At 46.9% G+C, this 27,074-nt stretch overlaps 1 protein-coding gene across 4 annotated transcripts in view; it reads left to right on the top strand.

Annotated features, from left to right (window-relative positions):
- Nucleotides 1-24,426, top strand: part of LOC128887677 (AF4/FMR2 family member lilli) — a 94,177-nt gene extending 69,751 nt beyond the window's left edge. For all 4 annotated transcript variants that reach the window (XM_054143840.1, XM_054143841.1, XM_054143842.1 and 1 more), the window contains 12 exons: nucleotides 11,010-11,043; nucleotides 17,352-17,406; nucleotides 17,648-17,700; nucleotides 17,821-18,337; nucleotides 18,417-19,177; nucleotides 19,332-20,214; nucleotides 20,397-20,539; nucleotides 20,626-20,820; nucleotides 20,910-20,987; nucleotides 21,068-21,164; nucleotides 21,253-21,544; nucleotides 21,689-24,426. In XM_054143840.1, the coding sequence (XP_053999815.1) occupies nucleotides 11,010-11,043; nucleotides 17,352-17,406; nucleotides 17,648-17,700; nucleotides 17,821-18,337; nucleotides 18,417-19,177; nucleotides 19,332-20,214; nucleotides 20,397-20,539; nucleotides 20,626-20,820; nucleotides 20,910-20,987; nucleotides 21,068-21,164; nucleotides 21,253-21,544; nucleotides 21,689-21,798 (3,218 nt within the window). In that variant the 3' untranslated portion in view covers nucleotides 21,799-24,426. The remainder of the gene's footprint in view (nucleotides 1-11,009; nucleotides 11,044-17,351; nucleotides 17,407-17,647; nucleotides 17,701-17,820; nucleotides 18,338-18,416; nucleotides 19,178-19,331; nucleotides 20,215-20,396; nucleotides 20,540-20,625; nucleotides 20,821-20,909; nucleotides 20,988-21,067; nucleotides 21,165-21,252; nucleotides 21,545-21,688) is intronic.
- Nucleotides 24,427-27,074: the final 2,648 nt, after the last annotated feature.

Here is a 27,074-nt window from a genome sequence, read left to right as displayed (position 1 = left end):
ATTGAAATCGCCCCCGGCGGCCTCCTCCTCGTCCTTCTATTTCTGATCCTCATCCTTCCCAAGCTCCGTCGTTCCACGCTATCTCGAACTCTCCGTTTCCCTCTCCTTCTTCCCGTTTTCCTCCTCGAGTATACCGTCTTCGTCGCCGGTTTCGTCTCTCTTTCGCTTCGATCGCTTCTTGCTCGCGCTTCTCGCACTCGTAGCCTCTCAGCCTCGTTTCCTAGTTCGTCGGAAGTCCCTTGGGCGAAACTTTGTCGAGAAGCAGACAGAGACTCCGCCACTTAATATTCAATCGCTCAGCCGTCTTGTCGCTCCTGGCGCGCGACGAGAACAAACGAGACCGATAAATTAATATCGCTGATCTAGAACTTTGCTCTCGCTTTCGCTATCTCGGTCTCCTCCGTCTTCGCTAGACCGGCGAGCTTCTAGCGCGTGTCCTCGCGATTAGATACCTCTGTCTCGGGATTTAATTTCTCTACCTTGGAGCGAAGCTACAAGCTTAACTAGAACGAAATAAAATTTCTTTATACGTGATGCATAATGTATCGATAAAATGTGGGTTTTCACGAATGCACTTTTGACATTTGCCGAAATCGATACCTGTTGAGGCTGCATTCGGTAGTCGCACGCGCGTGCAATTGATATTATTACAAGGTCGTACACGTGTACGTAGCCCGACGCGACGTGTGTATCATTATGTCAGTTCATGAATATATGTATATGTTCCGGTGTATCTGTCGAGCGGCCGATCGATGTACATGTTTTTTAATGTTTACAATCTTAAACCATTGATTATAACGCTAACAATGCGTGTTTCGAGGTTTGTTTCAATTTCAATTCACTCTCGCGAGTCACTCTCGCGAGGATCGTTTCGAGCTGAATTGGCCGCGTTGGATTTTTCATGGAAAGAGTCTGCAATCGGTGTCGCGGTATCGGAATATTTTCATGGTTGACGATTAGTACGATTTAATGGGAAATATTTAGCTCGATCGATCCCTCGCCTGGCTAGGCGCCACGTAGACGAAACGTATCGTCGACGATAAAACGTCCGAATTCGAATAATCAGAGTTTCGATCGGTTTTCATTTTGGTAACGATTGGACGCGGAATTGCTCGTGGCTTTATATCGACATCGACGCTTTGTTTCGTAGTCACATACCGTCACGGATACCCTGAAACTTTCACGTTCTCGTTAAACTTTCGATTACGCGTCGTCCAAGTCCAATTCTGACGCTCGGGCATTGTTAGAAAACAAGGCAAGGGTAAAGTTGGTCTCGCTCTTGGAATTACTTTCCAAGTCCTCTTATCGTCGCAGCTATAATCAGCGTTAACCAGCATTAGAACAAGTAGCGGTCGACTGGGACGACTTTCCACCGAAAGGGATTCTACACGTGCCGTGGCAAACTAAATATTAAATATCGAGCACCTTACCTCGTTGCTGCCAGTTACTATCGAGCGAAGTGACCCAGTTGTCCGATTATACTACACACACACACCCCCCTCCCCCCCGCCCCCACCCGCCGAGAAGTCGTCGAATCGTGACTTTAGACAGACCAAGTTGGGAAATAAGTCTCGAGACTTATTTCCGATCGGTTTTCATCGTTCGTCGGATAGATAGCTAGGATAATGCAAAGTTTGTATATTTTAATCATTTAAATTACTTATATTTTTTTGTAGAAATATTTTATTTGTCGGTAAGACTGTTTCGTTTGTGCGTTCAGACCGAATGTCAATGAATCGGTCGTTTGAAACGTTCGATTCTCGATGTACATCGTCGAGGTCTGTGTTGTGGTACATACATTGTAGAAATCGGGTTTTGACTGTTGGTGCGTCGAGCGCCATTATGTCATTCGAACACGCACCGATCACGCCCGGGGTGTATTCCTGTCATCTAGATGACGTTTACTCGCAGTGTTCTGCTAATTTGTATCGTTTGATCGTGTAACCGCGAATTGTCGCGCCTCCAGCGATACCTCTGCCCATCATCGTGGACGGATGATCGATAAACGATGCTGCGTCTCCTTCGAGGGGCGTGTTATCCACACGCGAGCCGAGCAGAGTCTTCCCCTAATACTAGTTCTGTATCGATCATCGAGTTGATTTATCCCGGTGGATGGAACTCCTAACCGAACGGACACTGTCCATGTCGCCGTATATTATGCTTGTATACGTATATCGACAAAGATTAACGAAGATTAAGATTCTAACAGTTCTTTGTCGTAAAAGTGCCAGGAACGTCGAGCTGTACGCTACGCGAGGGTATATTAGTCCGATCGAGCGGTAAGGACGGTTTCTCGTTGGCCCGGTGTTTCCTTCTGGAAGAAAATTGCCATCGGCAAGTTGGCTCCGACGCTAAAAACTTGAAGCTTCTCTGCATCGTGCGCGGCCGAGAGTATGAGATGTAGTTTATTGTCAGGCGACTGCAAAGTGGAGGCGGAGGCGGAGGCGGAGGCGGAGGAAGAATGGGATAGAGAAGGAAGGTCCATTTTCCTAATAACGTCGAGTTCGGCCTCGGCCAGAAGGTTAGGTTCGTCGGAGTTTTTTTTCCACCCTTTATCCCGACGCGTCTCTTCGTTTCGCTTTCGACGACGGTGTAACGGATTTCTTTCTCTCGTTAAGCGTACCCTTTCGCTTACCCTGTGATACGAACGCCGTCTGTTCTCAATTTTTCACGATCCCGTGAATTTCTTCGCGTCATACAGGAGACCGTCTTGCTCGTTTCGTTTCCGATAAATAATCAAACGTAACGAGGTCGTGAAAACTAAGACGAGACCTTTGCGATACAAAATATTGCCTGATACGCGAGAAATTGTTTGGACATTTTCGGATCCATTCGATCCTTGAACTTTCTTATAGTACATCGAATAAACGTTTAATCGTTTTCGAGTGTCGAATACATCCGCGAAGCATCGTGCTATGCTCTCTCTGTATACGTAAATATATGGATCATACCGTCCCTCGGACGCGACGCCTCTTCAAAGCTAGACTGTTCGTTTACCGTCGAAGAAAGGATCGTTAACGATTGGCCAGAGGACCAGTCAAAACTAGAAACAGTTTCGATCTCTCGGATCTCTTTCTTTCCTTTCTGGAAACCGAATGGCAGGCGAGGGAGGAATTTATACGCGAAATCCGCGTGGAATTTGATGCGGGACGCTTTCATCGAGCTCGAGCCACGATCAGGCAGCAGGCAGACGAGAGGCGGCAAAGGGAGAGAAAGGGAGAGAAAGGGAGAAAGGGACGATTCCGTGCGCGAAGAGAAGAAAGGGTGCGAACAGAAGGAGACCAGAGGGTGGCCAACTCGAAGGGACTCGAGGAGGCGAAGCGAAAGGGGTCGATAACACATATCCGCTCTTCTACCCTCCCGTCGCCTGCCGTCTGCCGCCTATCTATTCTGCTTTCGAACATCCTCGAATCACCCCGCGCAACCAGGTCGAAGTTACTTAACGTGATTAAATCCTCCCTTCCGCCCCTGCGTCGGATTCGTCGTCTCCGTCAGCCTTTTTCTCTGGTCTTTATCCTCGAGCGATCTCTTCCTCTTCCTCTTCCTCTAGACCGATCGTTCCGTTAACTCGTTCGCGTTTTCATCGGTAAAGCGGCGTTCGCGCGTTTCGAATGCTCCCTTTTCGCCGTTGAATACGCCGCACGGTCGGTTACTCTTATCCCGCGCGAACCTATTCACCGGAGCGTTCGAGTATTCGCAGGGAAAAAAGAGTCGCGGACTCTGGTGGCTCACCAGCTGAAAAGGAACCTAGCCAGCTTCTCCGTGCCTCGAAAAGGACACGGTTTGTCGAGTATTCGATCGTCGAGACGAATCGTATCTCGCGTGTCTTCGTCCATCGATACACTGCTGCTTGACCCATCCTCGAGACGAACTCGCTCTTTCGAATGGTTCCATATTTCCGGAAAATGAACGTTTCGTTTCTCGCGATTCACGATCGTCGAAATTTTGATCGAAGACATCTCGATAGTTATTTTTCGAGAACTTTGGTCGAGAACAGAGCATCGCGTCGCGATCTATGTATAGTTATGCATCTCGACGCGATGAGTCATGTTTTTCGCTTGAATTACGTTCGTATTCGGACGCATAGTCGTCGGGTCTACTTTACCACGTACGTGTATAACTTTAGAGATAGCATATTTGCATCCGCGCGTGGAACTTTTTGCTTATTTACACCGTCCACGAGGCAGTTGTTGGTCGCGGTTACCAAGCTTCTCCTGTATTTCTCGATTGCGCCTCCTCTCCCGAGGAGGAGAACGGGAAGCAAGTAGGTAGGTAGATGAGGAGCCACATCCGGAAGGAAGAGGTTACCAGGCCGATCCGCTTGGCCGAAGCGTCTCGACGCATGGTGCGCGTTGCGTCACGAGTCGAGGAAGTCGATGACCCACCTCCGTCTCCTCCTCTTCCACCTTCTCTTTCCCCTCCTTCCTTTCAGCGCTGAATGCCGCGCCAATGCACCGGAGACTACACGCGCTCGGAACATATGCACTCATTCGCGGAACCGATACCTCGCTTCGAAGACGATTCACGGATAAGGGTACAAGTACATACCAACTCTCTCTCTCTCTCTCTCTCTCTCTCTCTCTCTCTCTCTCTCTCTCCCTCCCTCTCCCCCCTCTCTCTCTTGCGGTAAACGTTAAACGTTAACAATCGTGGGTGAGATAAAACTTCTCGAGTCTCTTGCCCGTTCTCTTTCGTGTTTCATTTAATCGAAGCGTCTTCGGTTTATCGAATGCAATTCTTTTTTACTCGGTAGAACTGTCGTGCGTCGAGAGGTTAATTAAGATTCCCGTCGCGGCGCGAGGGAGGGTCAGTTCTTTTCTTTGCTCTTAATTGGAGGGCTCTTTCAGCAATTAGAACGCGAAGGGAGTTCTTTTCTCTTAATAATTCGCCGCCGTTACGAAGATATAAACGAACCTTTCAAGAACATCCGTGAAACCCTTCGCCCTTCCTCTTCGAGCTTTTCGTATTTTCTGCCGCGGTTGTTGGCATTCGAGCAAGGTTTGCCCAGTAAATCGACCGCTCTAAGCCCGCGAAATTTATTTTATATCTCCCAGTTTTAGGTGAATAGGAACGGTTCATCAAGATTCAGGCTGCCTTTGAGGTCGGGTTTCTCGTTTCGTGCTGGTACAACCGTCTACGATAAAGATTTTTTTTCGGGAAATCTTAAATGAAAAGATGCGAAGAGAGGTACGTCGAACTTTTTGCCGACGATCTGTCCCGTGCTGGTTATTCGTAAGACCGATATCGAGCAATCTCTCGAACGCAAATCGAACGCATGTCAACGACGAGTCGAAACGACGGTATCTTCTCTAGTTCCTCCCTCGCCCTTCTAGAAAACAAAGTTTCTAGACTAGAAAAACAAAGAAGAACAAACGACAGATCGAGGGCGCGGAAAAAGTTCGGCAAGGCAGGGCTCGATTAAAGCTCCTCGAGGTTGTTCAACGTTCCCTTCTGCCTGGCCAACACTTCGCAAATGCTCCGTTTAAATCGTACGGCTCATCGAGAGCTTGTTTCATCCGGAAGGCAACAAGTTGTTACTTTTACGCGAAGCTGTTTCATCGTTCTTTTATTCCACCGCAAAAGGTGTTTCCGAAAACAACGCGTTCGCGATTAACGGCTAGATAGCTCGAACCAAACTTTTTATCCGTTACTTTCTGCAAGGCAAAAAGATAAACAACTTTTGCGGTATACTCGTCTTGGAATATTTGCGAATCGTCGTCGACGTCGGCAAACACGCGACCGAGTCACACATCGAAAAGATAGTAGAACAAGGGAGAAACGATAAGAAGCCGGAGACGCCACGGAGGCGTACGACCTTCGGTCTTGTATCGATTAATCGTGGGTTAAGCTCAATGTCGAGCCGAAAGCGAACCGCTAATACGGTCGCGGTCTAGCGTGCCATCAATCCGAAACATCGTCTCGACGAGCTAGAGTTGATTCGTTCGTGGCGCTACAAGGACGAACGCTAACTTTTATTCGTCACGGAAACTTTTCACTCCGCTGGAACCACGTACGTTTCGCCTTGCTCGGACTTTTCAGCGATGAAATCTACTTGTTCGAATTTCTCGATGAGTTTCGTCTCGGAGTAGCGTCGAGCAGCGAATGAAAAACTAGTTTCTCGTACTTGTAGAATTTCTTTTCGATCAGGTTTAGTCGAGATCATCGTATACCCGGATACCTCGGTCGAAGATCCCAACCGATCGCGAAGGTGGTCCGTTGTTAGCGGAAACCTTTATATTTTCAAACGAGCAAATAAACTCGAGGGCAAAGCGTCGATGCAGTTATCATCGGTACACGGAGTGGTCTGTATCGAGTATGTCCCGATGGTGTATTATTTTTTATGTGGGCGGGCGCAGAATGCACGGCTCGATGGAACGGCACATTCGATAATACATCATTCGGTTGACCCAGTTCCGAGGTATCGAGTCTCGAAGTGGCGGAGTGTTAGCGGTTAGCGGTTTGCGCGGTAAACGGGGGTAAATACTGGAGCGAACAGTCCGAACGCGAAGGCATCGATGGACGTCGGAAACGAGATTAACAACGAACTAGCCGGGAAGTGAATTTTTCATAGACTTGGCCACGTTCCATCTGCCTAAAATCTAATTCGCTCAGATTCGTCGCATAGGTGCGACGCAGCCGATCGTTCGAATGAAATTTTGTCCATTTCTGGTGCTATAGTTTTAATGCACGAAAGAAAAAAAAGTGAAACCCGATGAATCTGAAAGGATCGTGGAACGATGTCTCGTTAACCAGCGATTCTTTTGTAAGCGGTACAATCGGCAGTTTTGCGGTCGCGAGCAGTAGCTAAATGTTTGCTTTTTATTCGGTACGAGCACAGCCGGGTGAACTCGTCGGAATTCCCCTCCGGCGAAACTCGAAAAGTTCGCAGCAAATGCGAGGGGCCCTCCACCTTGGCAAGTTCGTCGAGTTCTCTTGGAATTTCCGACTTCGAATGCAAGGAACTTCCATCCTTCGAGATCGTCCGATGCTTGATGCAACAATCTCCTTAATAAATAAGTCGATGCATGGGTTACGTTGAAGCGTTTGCCGGTGACTGCCATCTCGGGGAAGCGCACGGAACGGCGCACTCGAGATTGCGCTTTTCGTTAACTTTAATCGACAATTTGTTTCGTTACGCGGGACCTTCTATACGAACCGTAACACAACTGTAATAACTCTACGTTCGGCTATTCGCGATCCTTTCGCAATTTGCGCGCGTGTACTCTTTAAGTTTAATTCTTTGGTCGTTCTCGCTAGCTAATTCTCGATGGCTAATTGTGTTCTTCGTCGTTGACGCAAACCTACCGGATGTCATAGATCGTCTATCTGGTTCGGTTAGACGTAACCTGTACTTTTTTTCGACCCACCGTACATCGAGGTTGACTCGGAAACCTAATTTCTCGAGTCGGATTGCCCGGGCTAATACGAACGTTTCATCGAATATCGATCGAAAGCAGACGAGACGAAATTCGACGGCCTATGAAACAAAGAAAAGGGAAGATTTCGAGAGGCAGACGACTTCTCGTAGAAAGAGCGAGAAGGAGATATAATCGAAGGGTAAAGTGGTCCAACCAGATATTTTCTGGCGAAACAGGTGCACCAGAGTCTGCCATTCGTCGAGGCGTGTGCCGGCTAACCGCGCACCTTAATAACACACACGCTCGATCCTTTACAAGCAGCACGCATGCACACATTTACATAAACACAATCCGAACGGCACGTATACCGATCGTCGATCGATACATAGTTGCTCTTATGCCAGGCTGATCGAACGTCCGTCGAATTTGCCGGCTTTGTTTGGCTCCGCACCAATCTCGGAAATCAATTCGACCACTGCAAATCGAATTAATCTCTTACCGTACCACGCGTCTCGTAGATGCATGCCGTATCGGAAAATAAAGAAAAACATTGTCGAGACAAGAAATAATTCTTGATTAATCCAAGGTTCTCTTTGGGATCGTTCGAGTTAATTGAACGATCCGCGGTGGTCGAGTGCGCGCGGTGGCTGCGCGGCGCCGGCGTGCACGTTAAACTAGTCGAAATGGGAGCGAGCCGCGAAGGATTCGAAACTCTGTTTTAAAATTGGCCAAGTTTGTTGGAGAAGGCTTTCGATAGACCGGATGAGTTTGAGAAACGAACAACCTCGATTCGTACCACGTACGTCGTTTAAGCAAGTTTAAAGCAATAATTGGCTAGAGATCATCGTATCGCGTCGGTTGTTTTCCCTCGATCGGAAGACCCTTAAATCTTTAAGCTTTATAGAAATCGATTCGTTTTCCCAGAAGAGGTACAACATAGTTGTTCGTTGTAGACGACATTCAAGAGGAATACCGAACACAGACCAAAGTCTTTCTATTCGAAACGTTAAATGGCAGGATCGTTCGTCCTCGGATACACGAAAGGATTCCTTCGAATGTCCTTTCGATATTAGCTGGATCTACTGTTTCATTGGAACAAACTACGAACGAAACCAAACGAGTTGACGGTGACGCTGTAACGGAATCTGCGATCCAGCGAATAGTAGCCTCTCTTTGGCATAGGTCGAACTATATTTGCATACCGGGTGAAACGAATAAATCAATTTTAATATGAAACGATGAAGAAAAAAATAATCGCAACACAACGGAAGCGAGGGTTCGTGGAGGACGCGTGGAAGAAAACGGTTCGTGGACAGAAACGAACAAGAACCGCGAAATCGGGGCGTGGATTGGCTGTCGTGAGAGGGGATCGTCTAACAAAGCCATCGGTACGCAGGTGAACCGAAACGACCGTCTGCTCGGCAAGCTGCGTCGTTCAAGTCTCCGGTTGGCGCGCGTGCGACTACTTACCAGCAGGCAGAAGCGTACCAGCAACAGCGGCGGCAACTCGAGTCGTCGAGTCGAGTCGAGCCGGCGCGGCGCGGCGCGGCGCAGAGATGGGCCAGCCAGTCCCTACTGGGCCCACGAAACCCTCAGTCAACCGATGCGCGTCACTGCGAGTGTACCGGTGCTTTCGTTGCCGCGATAATATTTCCTCTCCTCGGACAAAACTACTTAAACGGATAACTTTCTAAATAATTGCCAGAACATACGAAAGCGAGAAGGTTTGGATCTTTGCACGATTGCCGATTGGACGCTTTGCGAAGAAATGTAGCCCTCGGGTTGAGCTCGAAGGTGAAACCGATCGCGATCGATCAAGCTCGTTTCTGTATCGCGAGGGACGGTGAGATCCCCCCCGTCGGCGTGTGACGCGTCGTTGGGTGTAGCGACCTTGAAATACTGCACCAGTATCTCGAAGGCTAGGCGATTTGCATGCGCTTCGATCGATGGAACATTGTTGGTGCGAATTTACGCGGCGCTGCTGGCGCCTGTTCCGATCCAACGTCGGACAAAAGCAACTGTTGGTCGAAAACGAAAAGCAAGGAAAGGGAAAACCGATCCACGTGCGCGTACGATCGCGACGCCACGTCGCTGGTAGCGCGAACCAGAAGCGTCGGCGTCGGCTGCAACGTGGATTATAAGTCATGTTCAGCAGGTTCGAGCTACTACAGGGTGCTGTCAGTTATCTTCTGTTAACAGGTGTGCATCGCGATGGTCAAACGTTTCGCTGGATTTGTGACGTGTTCGAGGCGCGATCGCGTTTAGGTAATTCGCGAATGAATCGGTGAGGAATTCGAGAACATCGCCAGGAAGTTTCGTAGAACTCTTTAAAACGAGAGTTACGGCGATTGGTGTATGTCGCGGGACGCTCGACGAACGATCGCCAGCGATAAATCATCTCTCTAATTGGACGTCGCGACGCGTCCAACTCGATAGTCGTATATTAATCGCGGAGCATATGGAAGTCGTTTACGCGACACGTAGTACGCATTCGACCGAAAAAATTCGGTTCGTCGACTCGGTAGATTTTTATCGGGAAAAACGGTATAAGAAAAGAGAATCGTTATTGTCGATACCATTGTATCGATAAAGGGACAAACTTTGCAATAATAAGATTGGAAAACACTTGCTCGGAAATCAAGAGGTCCTTTCAAGTAGTTTTGCAAACTTACCAAGAAAACGTAACGAGAAAAATGCTAAATTTCTCGCGTTGATCAATGCTATTGTTTTAATACAAGTTTGCCGGTCTCTGACTTTATTTTTATCGGAACGAAAACTACGCGCGTTACGTTACGATCGAACTCGTTCGAACGTTTGCTGTGTTAAGTCGCAACCCTCTCTTTGGAGGCCGAGCCAGCTCCCCTTTTTCCTTGTTCCATCTTTTTTCTCTTTCTCTTTTGACCTAGTCACAGAAGCCTGTCCTCCTCTGCCACAGCCCCTTTCCCATGACGTACGTGCGTGCCGTGCATGCACGTTGCTTTCCATTGTTTACGCAATGCTTCCTCGACCGGCTCTGCGCGCTCCGTCTTTTTCGCTCTTTAACGTCACCACCTTTCTTCCCCTGTTTCTTTCGTCATTGGGTCGTTGCTTTTCTAAGGGTATACTCGGAGTAACGTCGAGGAAAGGTTACGTCGACCGCGTTGATTCTCGCTCAGGGATCTTTGAGTATTTTACATTAGCTCCCGTTATCTTTAGAATTTTTCAACGGTTTCTGGTTGGGAGTATGTACCTCGAATGTAACGATCGAAGGGTGTATTCCGCCGCTTTCGAGGATGGCGCCGATTTCGTCGATACACGAATATCGAATACTTGAAATGTAACACGATTAACAACGGGCGAAAATATTCGCGCGAAACGGATGCGTTTATCGTGGACACGGCTACGATAAAGATGGCCGATTTCAATACCGCATTCATTGTCGTGCTTATCTCGGAAGTTGTTGTTCTTTTTTATTCCAAATACGTCAACGTCTGTTATCGCAGATCCGAGAAATTTTATCGCTCCGTCGACACTCGCCAAGCGAACAACAAACGAATCTCGCTGTAACGATGTCGTTACGTTCTCGCGGTCGAAAGCGCGCTCCTCCGTTATCCTTGGACGCTAATTAACTTTACAGATGCTAATCACCATCCCTTTTCTTGTTTGTTTCAGAACGTGAAAGACACACCGCCAACAGGCTATCGGCGTAAGTATTCTATAAATTTGGCTTCTCTCGAGAAGGACTAATTATCGCGCGCCAGCTATCACTCGCGGTGGCGTACTCGTTGATTGAAATTATAATTGTTCGACGACAGATTTCGCTTCGCAATCCACCGTGCGGGGAGATGCTCGACGAACAAACGATAGTTTTTCCACAATGGGACGTAACAACGCGAGGGAGTCGTGGCGTCGTCGGACACGCGGCTCGCGACCTTGTCCAATTCTGATAACGTTAAACTCGAGCCGCGCACCACGATAAGGGATTTCGCTCCCCGCTCGTGTCGTAATAATGTGTCGCATATTTTTATTTCGTTGCCACGTCTTTCTTCCACTACGCTCAGGATATTAGGTGTACGTACTTATCGTTACGTGTATGCGCACACTTGGTTATTTTTCGTTTTTACGATTCTTTGGCATATTATTTTTAAAATACAAGGGCTAAGAATTACGAAATTAGTGTTGCTCGATGCGCAATAGTAATCGTAAACGCATTAAAAGCATGAAAACGTTTTATATGTAGCACGCACGTTGATACATTCGGTTATCGAGTAGCCGTCCTAGTACAGCAGCGGCTTATCGCCGAGCTACTTCCATTCCTCGGTTCGATAAACATAATTCGCGCATTTATATCGAAGTAGCGATAATACTGGTCTAACGATTACTCGGCCACTTCGAAGAACGCGATTGACGTCGGTCAACGTCAACGATTCAAAGTTATTTTAATTATCGACATTTTCGCAGTGGATGACTCGATACATAGACTTCTCTTCAAAGACTTTTTTTTTAGCGACTCCCTTACCGGCAGCTTCAACCTATAAAAGAACGCGGCATACGACGTAGCATTTACCTATTTCGAATTTCTATCAGCGAAGGGGTAAGCGGTAAGCGTAAATGGGATTCGTTGAAATTACGTTATCGATGAAGACGATGTCGCGTAATTTGTTAAATTCAATCTTCGATTCCACGACGAGTCGTGGAAAGAGGGTAGGGTGCGCTCGTTACCGTGGAAATAAGTTCCTCGTAAAATTAATCGAAATCATAGAATTAAACGATGACCTTCCTGGTAGGCTCGATTAGAGCATTCGCATCGCGACTACCAACCCTGAGACCATTGTCAGACAAACTAATGAACCCCATGGAATTCGTTCACCGAGGAACCTTCGTAATGTTGTTCGCAAACTTTCGATTCGTTCGACTTGTCGACATCTTCTTTGTCTCTCGGCAGTACCGCGCAAACGCTCAAACGATATCTGAGGAAACTTGTCGTTAATCGACTCCCATCGATGCTCATCTCGGTATGCGATCCAGGAGAGTCACTTCTGGATCCTGACATTGTTTACTCGTTCTCAACTGGTCTCCCAGCTTTATTTGAAACAGAGATAATCGGTAGTCGAATATTTATAATGGGACCTTTTCGCTAGGAAATTAAACGTCTCTTTGAATACCGAACATAGGAACGTCCGAGCTACGGTGCGCGTATTTCCTCGGGCGAAATTTACGTTTCCAGCGCGGATAACGAGCTCGCATCGAAATTTAGACGGTCAAGTAAAATATTCTTGATGAGGAACGCGTTGAAATTTCAGTTGTGCTTCGGTCGGCGAGTTTGATGTCTCCTTTAGCGATCGAGTCAGCGGTTGCTTCCCCTCACTCCTCCCCCCATCTCGTAATATATGTATACGATGTATACATTTGCATATACAACTTGTCTCAGCTTGCCCTGTTTCAGATTTTAGTGGTTCAACGACTACGTCAACGAAATACGTTGCAGTCGATTCTTGGCTTTTTCCCTGGTCCGTTACACGGTTGAGAGAAAAATCTAGTTCGATAAATAGTTTTTCGTTTATCGATTTTTTTCAAAACGATGAATTACAATCCTCCGTTATCGAAGATAGAGGAAACGAGCGGGCCGTGGAGAAAGAGAAAAAAGGGTGGACGGAGAAAACGTAGAGAAAAAGAGACCGTCGAGTCGCGATGAATCGAGGGAGAAGTAATAAGGGGTTAAAGGTGCGGGGTGCGAGGGAGTCGTAGCGACGAAGCGGGTATCGGAAGCGCGTGCAGGGATTAAAAACGGAGTAGGACAGGAGCACGGGGATGCGGAGGATAGAACCCGCGAGGAAGAGGAACACGATAGACGAAACGAGACACGGGTTCTCGATGGGAAGAGGAGACTGAAGAAAAGGTTCGGTGTGATTCGCGCGATGGAAAGAGGTAAAGAAGGAGGACGAGAGAGAACGACGACGGTATACACGTTGGAACTTGCGAAGTTATTCGCAACAGGCAGTTCGCTAGTCTCTGTCTCGCGGAATTGTACGTTCTGCTGCCGGCAGTTTCGTTTCTCGGTTACCCTCGTATCCTACCGTCACGGCGCCGCGGCGCGCGGCATGGCATCGCCACCTCCGATGGTTCCACCGCATTTTCGTTCCTTGCGCCGCTTCACCGCCGGCTATCTTCATCCATACTTCCTCTACCTCCTCGTTCTTGTTTTAATGGCTACCAGAACTCGATATCGCACCCGACGAGACCGCCCGCGCCGTCGTCAGAGAAACTCCACGGTAGTACACCTTCTTTCGAGTTGATTTAACGGACGTTATCATTTATCGATTGCATTGCAGCATAAGCTGTTTTACGTGAAATGTGTCGTCGATTCGATGAGGATCGTTGCACGGAAGCATCTGACATTTTCTAGTGTACAACGCGAGGAGTTTGCGATCGTAAACGTTAGGTAATAGCGAAATTATCGTTTGGCATTTCTCTCGTTCGGCAACATCGATTCAAGTGTTTTTCAGCTACACGAATCGATGGATAGTGTAAACCCGAACTATTGTTCATTGAAGCGATGTCAAGGAAAGTCTCGGATCCGACCGAGATCTAGGCGTTCGTTCTTGCTGGAATTTTCACGTTTGATCGTTCAAACGTAAAACTACCGAAAAAGATAATGTCCGGTGGATGGCGCTCGTAGAATGGCTAACAACAATTCATTCCGTTCGTATGGTTCGAGTCCAAAATCCTTTCTTTTAACACCCGGTACGTTTTAGTAGGCAAACACAGTCTCGGAAAATGCATCGCGTGCGCCGCGCCAGCGCAGGGATCAACGTTTGCGCTTCGAACGGAACGGAATTTCCACAGCCCTTTGAATAAAATATTCCCAGCGAATCGGCGCAACCGAAGGATGATTCGCGTAAAATTGTTCGGTCTCGTCTCTTTCGCGTTGGCAATTACACGGGCGCTTCGTCAAAGCGTTTAATTCGATGAAAGGGCGGCCGGCTCGCGGGCCCGGTGGCTTCCTTTTTTCTTCCCTCGGGTCGCGTCTCTCTCTTCTTTTTCCCCCGGAAACGTTTCGCGTTCGTTCCCAGCGATGCCGGATGCACGGTCTTTCTTGTCGCGCGTCGACACACCGCCGCTCGTCTCGTTCGTGTGGTCTAACCACCATCAGAAACGCGCTCTCACAGCCTTTTACCTGCTTGCGCGTGTACACGCGTTTCTTGTACGCAGAGGTAGGCAACATTCTTATCCGAATACAAATTTCAAACATCGCGAATTCGTAATCTAGGCAAATCTAGAGGAAACGTCAATGCGTGGTACGAAATTATATTAAATATCTTTATTATGTATCGAGATCCGTGATAGAAAGTAATAAAAAACCTCTCTTCCGATGCTACATTGTCGTGTTATTCAGATGAAATTGTGCCCATCTTTGCTCGTACGTGTGTGTGTGTGTGTGTGTGTCCGTTGCTCGCTATAGACGCGCTCTCTTGCGCCTGGGCTAGGATACAGCCGTGTTCCGTTGTAAACCGGAGGGATCACGCGAGGTTAAAGAAACCTCGGTGTTCCCCAAGCCCGACGCAGGAACAGGTTCTGCTCCTTTTTCCATGCGATCACAGGAACGAGCAGCATTAACGCGGTGACAGATGGAAATTGATTCGAGCCACGATTACCGTGTACCGTTTCGCCTTGAACGAATGTTTCCGACGCGAGCGTTTCAACGAATCGATGGTTCTGCCACGGTCCTCGCGAATTCGCGACTACGACGTAGAACCCTCGTGTTCTGTGTTCAGTTCTACCGTGATTCTTTGGAAATGGCAGCAAGACAAATTTCAACAAGGCTCGCTTCGTGTTTATCAATAAAAAGGCGTGGCGTCGTCCTTCTTATCGCAAGGAAGGAATGAAAGTAATAACGAACACCGTGGCCGTGGAGTTAAAAACGTTCCCACGGAGTCGTGCAATTTGTACCGTTCGAGGATCGATCGTTAAATCTCTTTCGCGCGCGCGCGCGCTCGCCGATTTTGCCAATTTCCTCGCTGTTTTCGTCGAGTTCACGGGTTCACGAGTTATCCTCGCATCGTAGCGTCTGTCGGCAGATTGACTGCAGCGCGCAGTTCCAAAGTCAATCAAAACTTTTAACGCGATCTCGTTTAATAAGTCAATAAAATCGGTCGGAGGAGATTCAATTTGATCGTGTTCGAATTTTCCGCATGGTTCGTGACTCTACGAGAAATCAAATTCGCGATATACGCAGAGGGGTAAGGGAGAGTGGTCGAGCTCAGGCATCGATCACAACGTTTAAAAAACAATTTTCTCGCATCGGATGTAATCGAAGAAAGTATGGCAAAGTATCGGGTGGCCAAAATGTCTATCACGGTATCGATATTTCTTCGAATATATCAATTTTTGCAATTTTTGCAATTTTTATAGAGCTATGCTTGGACGGTACAAATAGCATAACTCGAATAAAAAGGACACCGCGGGGATGTGTTCGATCGAAACTGAGCGTACAGGCAGTCAGCCATATCCGCGAACGTCGACGAGGACGCAGGACAGCATGTTTAAGGTCGACGACCCTTCCGTACATCCGCGTTCGGCGCTTCGCGTACTTTCCCTCTTTATCTTTCAGCTCGACTCTATTTCCTTGCTTCCCCGTACTTAGCTACTTAGCGTTGCTTTCCATTCCTTTCTGCCGGTTGCCGCGCGTTGTCCATCCTGGGGAGCACCGTCTTCGTCGGATGTGTTCGCGTGGACCGTCGATCGAGGGTGAAAGGACCCTCGTCTTCTCGTGTATATCTTTTCTCTTTTTCGTGTACGCGTTTGTACGGTGCTCGTGAGCTCTGCAAGTGCCGACGCGTCCTGTCGGTCAGCGACACGAATGCGAGTAGATAGAGAGATCTGTGGTCAGACAGAATGTCGATATTTTGGTGCACGCAGCCGATAATGAATCGCGTAGTATTGTTCTGGGCTCCGTGAATGGATAACTTTGGAACGCGACGATACGTCGACTGATTGTGAGTAGTTATTTCTGCGGCCAGCTCGGTTTATTCAAACGACACGAATTTAAAACAAAGTATATAAAGCATTTTTAGCGAGTCCCTTTCAATTTCAAGGATCGTGGGTGCAAATTTGTTTGCTAAACGAAGCGGAAAGCTGCGCTTAACCGGGGGAATACCTAAAGGGTCCAAACGCTGCAAAAGTATAGTTTTTCGAGTTGGTTATCTTTCTCTGCGAGCAGTTAGACAACGATTAATTTTTGAAAAACTCTTAAAGATTCGGCTCTAAAACTCCGCTGACATTGAAACTAGAATATACGTGTATGTACGTTTGTTTGGCAGAATTAAAAAATAAAAGATCTCTCCGAGTTCAAGTAAAAGTTACATCCGATCGGTTCTTCCGTCGATTCGCGGTTGATTGGAAGACAAAAGTGAAAGTGTCAATGGAATGCGAGAAATACGCGAACAGGGCACTGTGACAAAGAAACCGACGAAGGAGGCGAGGCGAGCGTGAAACAGCAGTTTCAGAGATCAATGAACGATTGTTTCTACCTTGCCACGCCTCGCTTCACCTCGCCTCGCCTCGTCTCGTCTCCTCTCGCCACGCCACGCCACGCCATGCCACGCCACGCTACGCCACGCCTCGCCTCGCCTCGCCTCGCCTCGCCTCGCCTCGCGTCGCGTCGCGTCGTTCGTGTTCTACAGGTTGCCACGGCACGCGTTCTCCGTGTACGCGTTCTTCTTCTTGTTGATTCTAATCGCGAATGCTTCGTTCTCTTATCCACGAGCGGGCTCGTTCTTTCTTCCTATCTCCTTTTTCCAACAGCAATTTCAAAGCTGTTTCGTCGATACAGTTTCATTTCGCAAGAGAAAGTTGTATATCAGCTTCGAAAAGTTGGCTAAAACTGTTCGTAATGTCATATTCAACGTATCGATTAAACTTTTCGAACGACGAGGTATTAATCTCCTTTGTTCGCTTTGCGTGACAAGTCTTCATCCGTATCTTACGTAAACGATGTCCTTCTGTTTGTTACAGAGATTTGGAAGGGGACCTAAGATTGTCCGAGGACAGCGACGATGAGACGGGCAAGGTAAGCCGGTAGCCAAATTAATCGACCAGAATAAAACGTACCGTTATTTTTCTTCGTACATAATATCGCAATGATTCGTTTGACGTCAAGTTTCAATTCTACAATTTTGTTCCGACCCGCAACGTTTCCGTATCTTTTCGATAAACTAAAATTTGAAATAAATATTTAAATTTAGAGTGGCGTCGCGGCAGTTTTTTTTGTTTGAAATTAATTACTAATCGTTTCGATCTTTTTCCTCCAGGGGACGTCTTCGCGGCCAGTTAGAGGAAGCAGAAGCCCCGACCTCACGGTCGAGTAAGTATCCGTTTGATAGATTCCAATCTTCTTGTTCGTTTATTTTTGAATTTTGATCGCGTCGGCGAAGAAACGAACGAAACGCTAACGAATACGTTCCGTTCCGTTCCGTATCCACAGTCTGTCGACGCCGTTGATACCAGCTATGACACCGGCGCCACCGCCTCTGGCTCCCATGTCGCCCATGGGATTGTCACCCGTGGGACCGTTGTCGCCGACGAGACCGCTCAGTCCACCCAGACCGTCGTCACCGCCGAAACAGATGACACCCGAGCGAATACTCTCACCACCGCCGGCCAGTCCTCTGCAATCGAAAGACTCGTCGAGCCCTACGATAGACCAAAGGCCACCCAGCCCGCCAGGCCAGGCGCCACAGAGTTCCGGAAGCGCGAGCTCCAGTTCCGATTCCGGATCGGACTCCGGCTCGGACAGCAGCGACGACTCCGAGGACGAAACAGGCGTTCAACCCGCCAAAGGCCCATCCACCCCTCCCTCTTTGTCACCAAAGACCGACAATCTGATCGAAGAGCCACCCCCCGCGATAGAGGAGTCCAAGCCTAGATGGAACTTGAGCTCCTTCTTCAATAAGTCGGCTGTGTCGCATGGCGAACAGAACCCGGAAACTAAACAGACTCAGGTAAGCTTCGATTTCGTTAGACGAGAAACATTTCGTATTCTCCGCTGCACCATTCACGTGAACCTTTTTTTGTTTCCAGGATTGCAACAGGCGGCAAAGTTCCCCGGCGGCGACTACGGAAACGAGAACGCACAGGGACAAGGCGGGGGTACACGATTGGAAACTTGACGAGGCCCTAAAGAGGACTCATAACGCGACGATGATAAGCCTCCTCAGCGACAGCGATCCTCATTCGGACCAGGAGAAGAGTCAGCCCGTGGAGGAGACGCGCGCGCAGACGGAAAAACCAAAAGTGGCCGACGCTAGGAAACGTGGCCGGCCTAGAAAACCTACCAAGAGTCCGAAGGGTAGCCATCGTACGTCGGAAGATACACTGAAAAATAGTAAACCGCGTAGCAGAACGCGAGGAGTGGCCAGTCCTCTGAAAAAGAAACAGCCGATCTCCAAGGCCACCATTGCGACCAGCGATGACGGCAGCGACGACAGATCGCAGGGAGCTTCCAGTGCCTCGGATAGCGATCGTCCGACCAGAGTATCGCCCGAAGTCGCCGCTGTATTAAGCGATAAGAGGCGGACGAGATTGAGCGGATCTTCCAGCGAGGACGAGAATCCGACGAATGCGAAGCGCAATAGCGCCTCTGAGGACGACACCACGCGTTGGAGGCGAGTCCCCATCAAGAGAACCAAGCTCGCGGATTCGCCGAAGAAACAAGAGAAGAAGAAGAGCCCCGCTAAACCGAAATCGAGAAAGTCCAGTTCGAGGGTTGCCAATGTCGGTGGATCCGACTCTGACAGCGAGTCCGAGGTGTCGATGAGGAATAGTCGTATTCAAGTCGCCAGGTGAGAGAGAGAGAGAGAGAGAGAGAGAGAAAGTACACTTTAATAATTTCGCGTTATAGAATAAGCAATCGAACGGTTTATTAAAATTCAATCGATATGGAATCGAAGTTGCGTTTGTCAAAATCTAAACATTCAATTTTTTCACGTGAAACAGGGTACCTCCGAGACCAAGGGTACCGCCAACTCGGACAACTTCTCCGGAGAACTCGGACAGCGACAACAGTCCAGGGCCAAAGCTCCAAGAGGAAGACGCCGGTAATGTCCAGGATAAGAAGAAGAGCGATACACTCCGGAGAGTGTTCTCGACTTCGGTAGGCGGTGGAAAGGGCGGCGGTAAGGGTGGGAAAGGTGGCAAAGGCGGAGGGAAGTGTGGAATCTACGTGGAGGAGTACACGACGTCTGCCAATACTCCGACCGGAGGGGAGAGTCCGTACAAGAGGCCGTCGTCGCAGGCGTCCAGCGTCGTTCAGTCTTTTCCGCCGTTCAACTACGTGAACGGTGTGCCCAGTTTACTCTGCAGGATCGACCTGAACAAGCTTCCCCATATATCTCAACTATCCAGAGGGCAAGAGTTGAGACAACGCACGGAATTGCCCGACACCAGGCCGTCGTCCCGACAAGCGACCGCATTACCCGCCCAGCCACCTAGGCCGTCCACGCCGGAGGAGGGCGAGATAGTTGACACACCGCCGCCTCAGCAGCTACCATTGGAGACCAGGAGTCACGGGGACGCGTTGTTAGGCGACGGCGATCATAAAAATCGCGCTGTGATCAAAGGCGAACCGATTTCGGACTCGAAGAACAGTTGCGCCGGTATCGTCGGTGGAGGTGCTAGTGGAGGTGGTAATGGTGCTAATGGCGCGGTTAGCGCGCCCAAGAGGAAACGTAATCCGAGTTGTAGTTCCGTGTCCAGTTTGAGCACTGTGTGTTCCGTAGAGGCTAAGGCGAAGGGACCAGGTGAGCACAAAGAGAAGAAGAAGAGAAAACGGAAACACGTCGACGTCGAAGCTGTTCTATCCAGGCCATCTTCCAGTCAGGTAAACGTCTACAAAGTTTTCCCGATACAGAAATGTGTTCTTCGAGTTGCACGATTCTGTCTCTGCATGTTTTTACTACTACTACTCGCGTGTTTTTTTCTTCTTCTTCTTCTCGAACGTTTCTCTTCCTAAGTTCACGCGAACATATTTAATTTCAATCACTTCTTGTAACTATCAAATAGCAAAGCGATATAATACAACCAACGAATCACGAGCGGGAAGAAAAACCCGACACGAGCCTATTGCCGCCACCGCCCCCGCCTCAGCGTGTCTATTATTCCTACTTCAATCCTCAGAACGAAGTGTTGGAGGATCAGGATAGGTGGTAAGTGGTAGTTTTCTTGGCGACGATTGACGCGAACACGGTAGAGAAACAGCGACTCAATTAGGTTTGGGGACTCGATTTTACAGGGACCAGAATCAGTACCTGATGGAAGCGAAACGGTTGAAGCATAGCGCCGACAAGGAGTGCGAACTCACGGCGCAGGGTATGCTTTACCTAGAAGCCGTTCTCTGTTTCCTACTCACTGGCAATGCCATGGAGTCGGATCCTCTCACCGAGAGAGCGTCGTTCACCATGTACAAGGATACTCTTAGTCTCATCAAGTGAGTACATCTCTAATTAAGCCCAAACTACAACGAAGAGTGCTTCCTAATTAAAGCGATCTCCGATTTCCCCTTGCCCCTTCCCCTAGGTACATCTCCTCGAAGTTTAAGAGCCAGCAGAACAACTCACCGGAGAGCAATATACATAACAAGCTGGCCATTCTAAGGTAGGTGCTCCACTTTTGAGACTTTCGTCTATCCCACGATTGCATTTCGTTACGCTCTTGATCTGTCTTTGTTGTTCCAGCCTCTTTTGCCAGTCCCTCATATACTTGAAGCTCTTTAAGATGCGCAGACACGAAATCAAAGAGAATCAAAAAATTCTTACCGACTATCATCAAAAGGTCAGCACGAGCCACAACTTCTTTACATCCTTTTCAACGTCTAGTATCGACAAAGTATCAACGACTCGCGGTTTTCTTGTATTTTCAGCCTGCACAGGCGACCCAGGTGCAACCCGAAGGACAAGGAACGCCTTCTTTGTCACCGACACCGTCACCGGCCGGTTCCGTAGGTTCCGTTGGCAGCCAGAGCTCCGGATACAGCAGCGGCGAATTGGCGAATCGAGGTGCCGCTTCCGGTCAACCCCAGGTAGCGACGTACGTTAGCGTTCCGCTCACCGTTCACGCTGCTCTGGCGAAACAACATCATCATTTCAGCTTGCTACTGAGTTGCCACGATCTCTGGGATCAGGCAAATGCTTTGGTGACGGACAAGCATAGAGGTGAGCTTTGGAACTTTACACGTTATGATTTCTGAGGCAGGCTCAAAAAGTATTTGAAACAAATCTGGCTTGGTTCGAAAAAAGTATATTATTGTTAAGTAAATGATGAATCTTCTTTTATATTTTTGTTGTTTATCGTTTCAGATTTCTTCATCGAGCTGGATGAAAAATTGGGACCCCTCACGTTGAAAAGTTCGCTGCGTGATCTGGTGCGTTACGTTCAGGCTGGTATCAAGAAGCTCCGAGATCTCTGACCACAGTGGCATAGCCCCCGACCGCCAACCCCGAACTACATCACTTCTCTCCCGCAAAACATGGTCACGTATCCGACGATGTTCACGTAAAGCTCATCGCGATACGTCGAACGATCGTTTCGAGATTCCGAATAAGTATAAACGTCGGTTGTGTGATACTCGTTAGAAAATTTTTGGAATAGCGGAGATGAGAAGTCGAGTTCGTGCTCAGCCGTTAAAAGAATTGTTTCTCTTCGGGGTGGCAAGAAGAAAAGAATACCGGTGGTCAGGGGAAGTGTCGGCCGCGAGAAGGATTGTTGGTTACGCTGGCTCGCTCGCGCCTAGGACAACTGATAGATTTCTCCTTTTTAGGGGATCGCGTTCGAGTACCCCGGCATTTTTTTGTTCGACTCTTAGCATCAAGTATATAGTTAAGCGATTCGTCTAACCAATGAACCACAAGAACTAAGATATCTCGTAGCTCTGTTCTTGACTACGCATGATTGGCAATGCAAAGTCGGAGATCGAATCGATATGAAGATAACACATACAATCGAAGAGCTATGAAGCGGTTTTGGTTTCTCTCTTTTTCTTTCTTTCTTTCTTTCTTTCTTTTTTTTTTTGTAAGTTGTTGGGACGAATTGAAATCGAACGACGAACTAAGAAAGGGGGTAAGAATACGACGAAGAAGGAATAAGAAGTGCCACAGAAGCGCCCGTGTGTTCTCGCTTTACGGTGCGCCGCAGCCGACGTTACCTGAAGCATGAGTTTCGTTTTGGCGATTCGAGTGCGACGAATACACAAGGATATATACATATATGCATATAGTTTATTACGTGTATATATATATATACACACACATAGATATGAATATATTTAATGAAGAGAGAGAACCAACGCGTCACGCACGTCTGCGTTTCGTTTTTAGTAAAGATGAAAGGTAAGAAGAAAAAGGCGGTCTCGAGATCCGCAAGAATGGGAGGGAGATAAATTGGATAAATAAATCGGTGCGATGTATTTTCTCTTCGGTGGAGGGATATGCACCGCGCGAGCAACAAGATCAACCGGTCGATCATGACCGATGCACTATAACGAATACTATTGTCCGACGTTTACGAACAATGGACGCACGATTCTTTTTTGTAGGTAGGTTACAGAAAAAGAAAGAAAAGGTAACTTAGATTAGATAATTAATACGCAACAAGGTGGAGAACAGAAAAAAGAAGAGTAAACGGTAACAAAAAACAAAACCAACCAATACACATATTATTTACATTACTTAGAACTTAAACGGGGAAATAAGTAGAGGTTCTAGCGATGAGAAACAAGAAATAAAAACAGATTATTCAGATAATTGTACGTATAGCGCATACCACACATATTATACATAGTGCGATTACAGGAAAATAATAAAAAAGTGGAAAAGGAAAGCGAGAACAAACACGCCGAATACGAAGAATAATAAAATAATCGCGTGTAACGGAGGGATTCACCGCGGGCACGTCCTCTCGCGTTACACGGGATGCAAGAGGAATAATCGAAGGAAACAGAAAATATAAAAGAAAAAAGCGTAACGGATAAGCAAGTTGCTCATGTGTATATTTTTGTAAATAGGTATTTGCGAGTGCCGCCGCCTTGAGGGTGGCCTGTCGATGCGTTACGATGCGCGGCAGGCCGGCCCGCTCCAATTTTTGCTACCACAAATCTTATCGAGAATCAGGAAATTTCTGGTAAAAAATGAAAGAAAAGAATATTAAAATATGCGACACACAAGGTGTTACAGACATGTCCGCCGAATTTGTCCCGAAGGTTCTTTCCGAGTCCAGTTCTTACTAGTACACGTAAATAGAATTTTTATTTCGTCCACTTTGGTCGTACGTACTCACTACTAACTATTCATCCGCGGCTCCCTCGGAAATTTGTTCTATACGTTGTCTACGTTAGCGTTTGCTCGTTTTGCTTCCTTTCCAATGTTTTTTTCCCTTTTTTTTTTTGTTTGTTTTTCTGTTAGCGATGTATCGTAGATGCGCGCGCTATTCAGCGATTTTCCTGTACTTGAGTCGATCCGGTGGCCACGGGACCCAGAGAATGGAATGGCTTAAAGCGAAAAGTCTACGAGACCTGAGCGTAATGTGTTTCTTTATATTTCTCGATAAAACGGTGAATTCGATTCGATAGCTTGCCGTTGCGACAAAGAAGGATAAACAAAAGAATGGACGAGGACGTTGGCAAAGGGTGAAAAGTGTTGGCAACGATACGACTGGAGCACGAACGCGATGAAACAAAGAATCTCGAGAACCACGGTCGAACATATCCAAATACAAATACAAATTTTAATTCGATCGAAAATTTTGGAGCCTTTTTTTCGTCAGATTTTACGTTGTCGCAAAGAAGTTGGACCAATATATTATTCTATTCTAAACGAATCAATTGGTTGCTGACACTTTTCTATGCTCAACGGTTAAGAGAAGCTAGAACAGCGATTGAATAGTACGGTCGAATATGGTTGACGAGGTTTACGAGGGCCCATAGAGTTACTAAGCGCGGTCCAATGGTTCACGGGATACAATTTTATACCTCGTGTGCGCGTGCACACGGACGCAAAGGACAAGGAGACTAAAAAAGACAAAAAAAGAAAATGAAAGAGAAGTCTATTAAAAAGTTTTGATATTTTCGAGACACACATTTATAGCGGATACGTATATAAATATCAGGCCCCCTTCCTCTCGTCAGCCATTATCGTGGCAAAAGACGTGCACGCGGGCAAAGATGGGCAAAATTTGCGTCTTGATAAAGATTTCGAATAATGAATAGAAGATGAACATCTTTGTACAACGCATACATTTATTCGTTAAAAACGATAAATAAATTATAAAGTAGAATTAAATTTCACGTTGAACGAATACAAGTTTACCCAAATATCATCCGTTATTCGAATAAAATTTTTCCCGTCTCTGCGCACAGGCCGAAATTTCAACGATTTTGGCGACTACCGCGTATCGGTTCATTCAAAATCGAACGCGCTTCCATATTTTTATCGAGAAGTCGTGTACAACGTGAGTATTACCGTTCGTCTCAGGTTCTCCTTTTCGTCCATGGTCCTCCGTGCGATAGCTTCTTCGTGGTTTTTCTGTTATATTATCGTTAATATTATTGCAACCCTTTCCCCACCACCCCCCCCCATTTTTTTTCTTTTTAATTAATAAAAAATAGTACTCACAGCAAGAGTCCTCGCGCACAGAGGCATTCTCTTATTACTTTTGGCGAGTCTACGTTCCTACTTGACCTCCAAAGACGAGAAGCGAAGGGTGCTGTCGTTCCGATTACTATTGCCACGTAGGGGTTTGGAGGACAGAGACTTTTTTGTTTTATGTTTCCTTTTTGTGCGGACGCGAACTTTTCTTGTTTCGTTTATTTTCTAGTTTGTCTTTAACCGATTAGTTGTCGGGTCGCGTGAACCTTTGCTACGGTTTTAAAAGAAATTTTATTGTCACGCGTATATTATCATTATTATTGCAACCTTTATTATTAATTTTATTATTATTATATTATTATATTATTATTATTATTATTATTATTATTATTATTATTGAGTTATTGGTACTACGATCGTTATTATATATTTCGAGGTATTTATACGAATGAATGGAGCCGAGAGGTACAGAGAGAATTGGGGTTTGCGTGTCTCTGCCGCGTGTGTGTTTGTGTTTGTACGGGACAAGCGAGAGATCGAAAGGAGAAGAAAACGGTTAAATCGATGCGTGTCGCAACGACAGTTGTATATTGTACCTAAATACAGCAGCAAAAAATGATTTTTCGACAGTTGAACGAGAAGTTTGTCGAGCGTACATATTATATATACATATGTATTATACATAATAATCTTGAAGTTCGGTTAAATGCCGTTTGTTGTTTTTTTTTTTTTGTTTTTTTTTCGTCTTCTTTACCCGCTACGCCGTAACTGTAATATAACTGTTATATACATGTATACATACAGAAACACACACAGACACAAACACGAGCATATATATAAAACATAGACATGCAATCATAATTATATTGTTATATAAATAGTATTATATGATAATTATTTTACTATACTCTCGTATACGGTCACATCGCGTGCCACCAGAATTCCAATGCTGAACGCGTTGCTACGGCTGGAGAACTCTCCGAACCCTTCGACGAAAGTGCCAATATTTACCGTGGAAACGATTGGCTCCAATTTTAAATCGGCCCTGGAATATCGAAAGTGAAAATCAGTTCGATTCGAGCACCTTTACGAAAATTACTAAAAGATACGTGTCTATATTTGTATTTCGAGCCACGAGGAAAAAAAAGGGTCGGAGAGCTCGTCTTCCATGCTGAGCCGAGCAGGCGTATGGGTTAACGGCAGCGAGCAATGCACAAGCAATTTAATTAGTTACGTATCGCGTGGCGCGATCGACGCTCGGATGGTGGACTCTGCGTACGATTCGAAGGGTAGTCACCAAGCGAAACTATAACGCGCGAGAATCATCGTTGCTCGAAATATAATCGATCGCTACGATTACCGAGCGATCACGAATAAACGAACAACGCGTGATTAAACACCGTTAACTACGACATACTACAAATTACCGATTTGTGATTACAGTTTACAAACATAGTCTACGGTTATCGATTAATTTTAATATTGCGAGCGATCGTTACACAAGAATAATCTCGCGATGTAATCACTGCTCAAATCTGCCGAGAATAGAAAAATCTCGACGCAACAAGATCAGCTTCTCTCTCGTCTCGATCGAGGAAGCTGTGTTTTCGTTTCGAAACAAGTCTCTACCCATCACTCGTCAGAGTCCCGTGTGCTTCGCGGTCCTTCGACTTCCATTTGCAATTCGCGAAAACGTGTGTCGATCGGTCACGCATAAACGCAGAAGGTCGTCTCGGAGACGGCCAAGCGAACGAACAACAAACAAGTGAGCGAGCAGATTTGCAGGATTGCACGGAAGGCAGTGACAGAGACGGGCAAAATTCCTATATAGATGAAAGTTTCGAATAACGAATAAAAGATGAACAACTTGGTACCCATTACTCGTCGAGTGAATATTAGCGTTTTTAATTATAGAAATAATTTATATATTTCATGATGCACGAATCAAAATTTGTCCGAGTAAATAAAATCATTCACGTGTTGTTTTTATACGTCATCTGTTATTCGAATAAGGTTTTGTCCATCTCTGGGCAGCGAATGAGCGTGTGAATGTACTCGAGAGAGAGAGAGAGAGAGAGAGAGAGAGAGAGAGAGAGAGAGAGAG

This window comes from Hylaeus anthracinus, unplaced genomic scaffold (genome assembly GCF_026225885.1).
Source record: "Hylaeus anthracinus isolate JK02 unplaced genomic scaffold, UHH_iyHylAnth1.0_haploid 11989, whole genome shotgun sequence".
NCBI classification, from domain to species: Eukaryota; Metazoa; Arthropoda; class Insecta; order Hymenoptera; family Colletidae; genus Hylaeus; species Hylaeus anthracinus.
The sequence above is the reverse complement of the archived record's forward strand: the minus strand, read 5'-3'. Positions and strand labels throughout refer to the sequence as shown.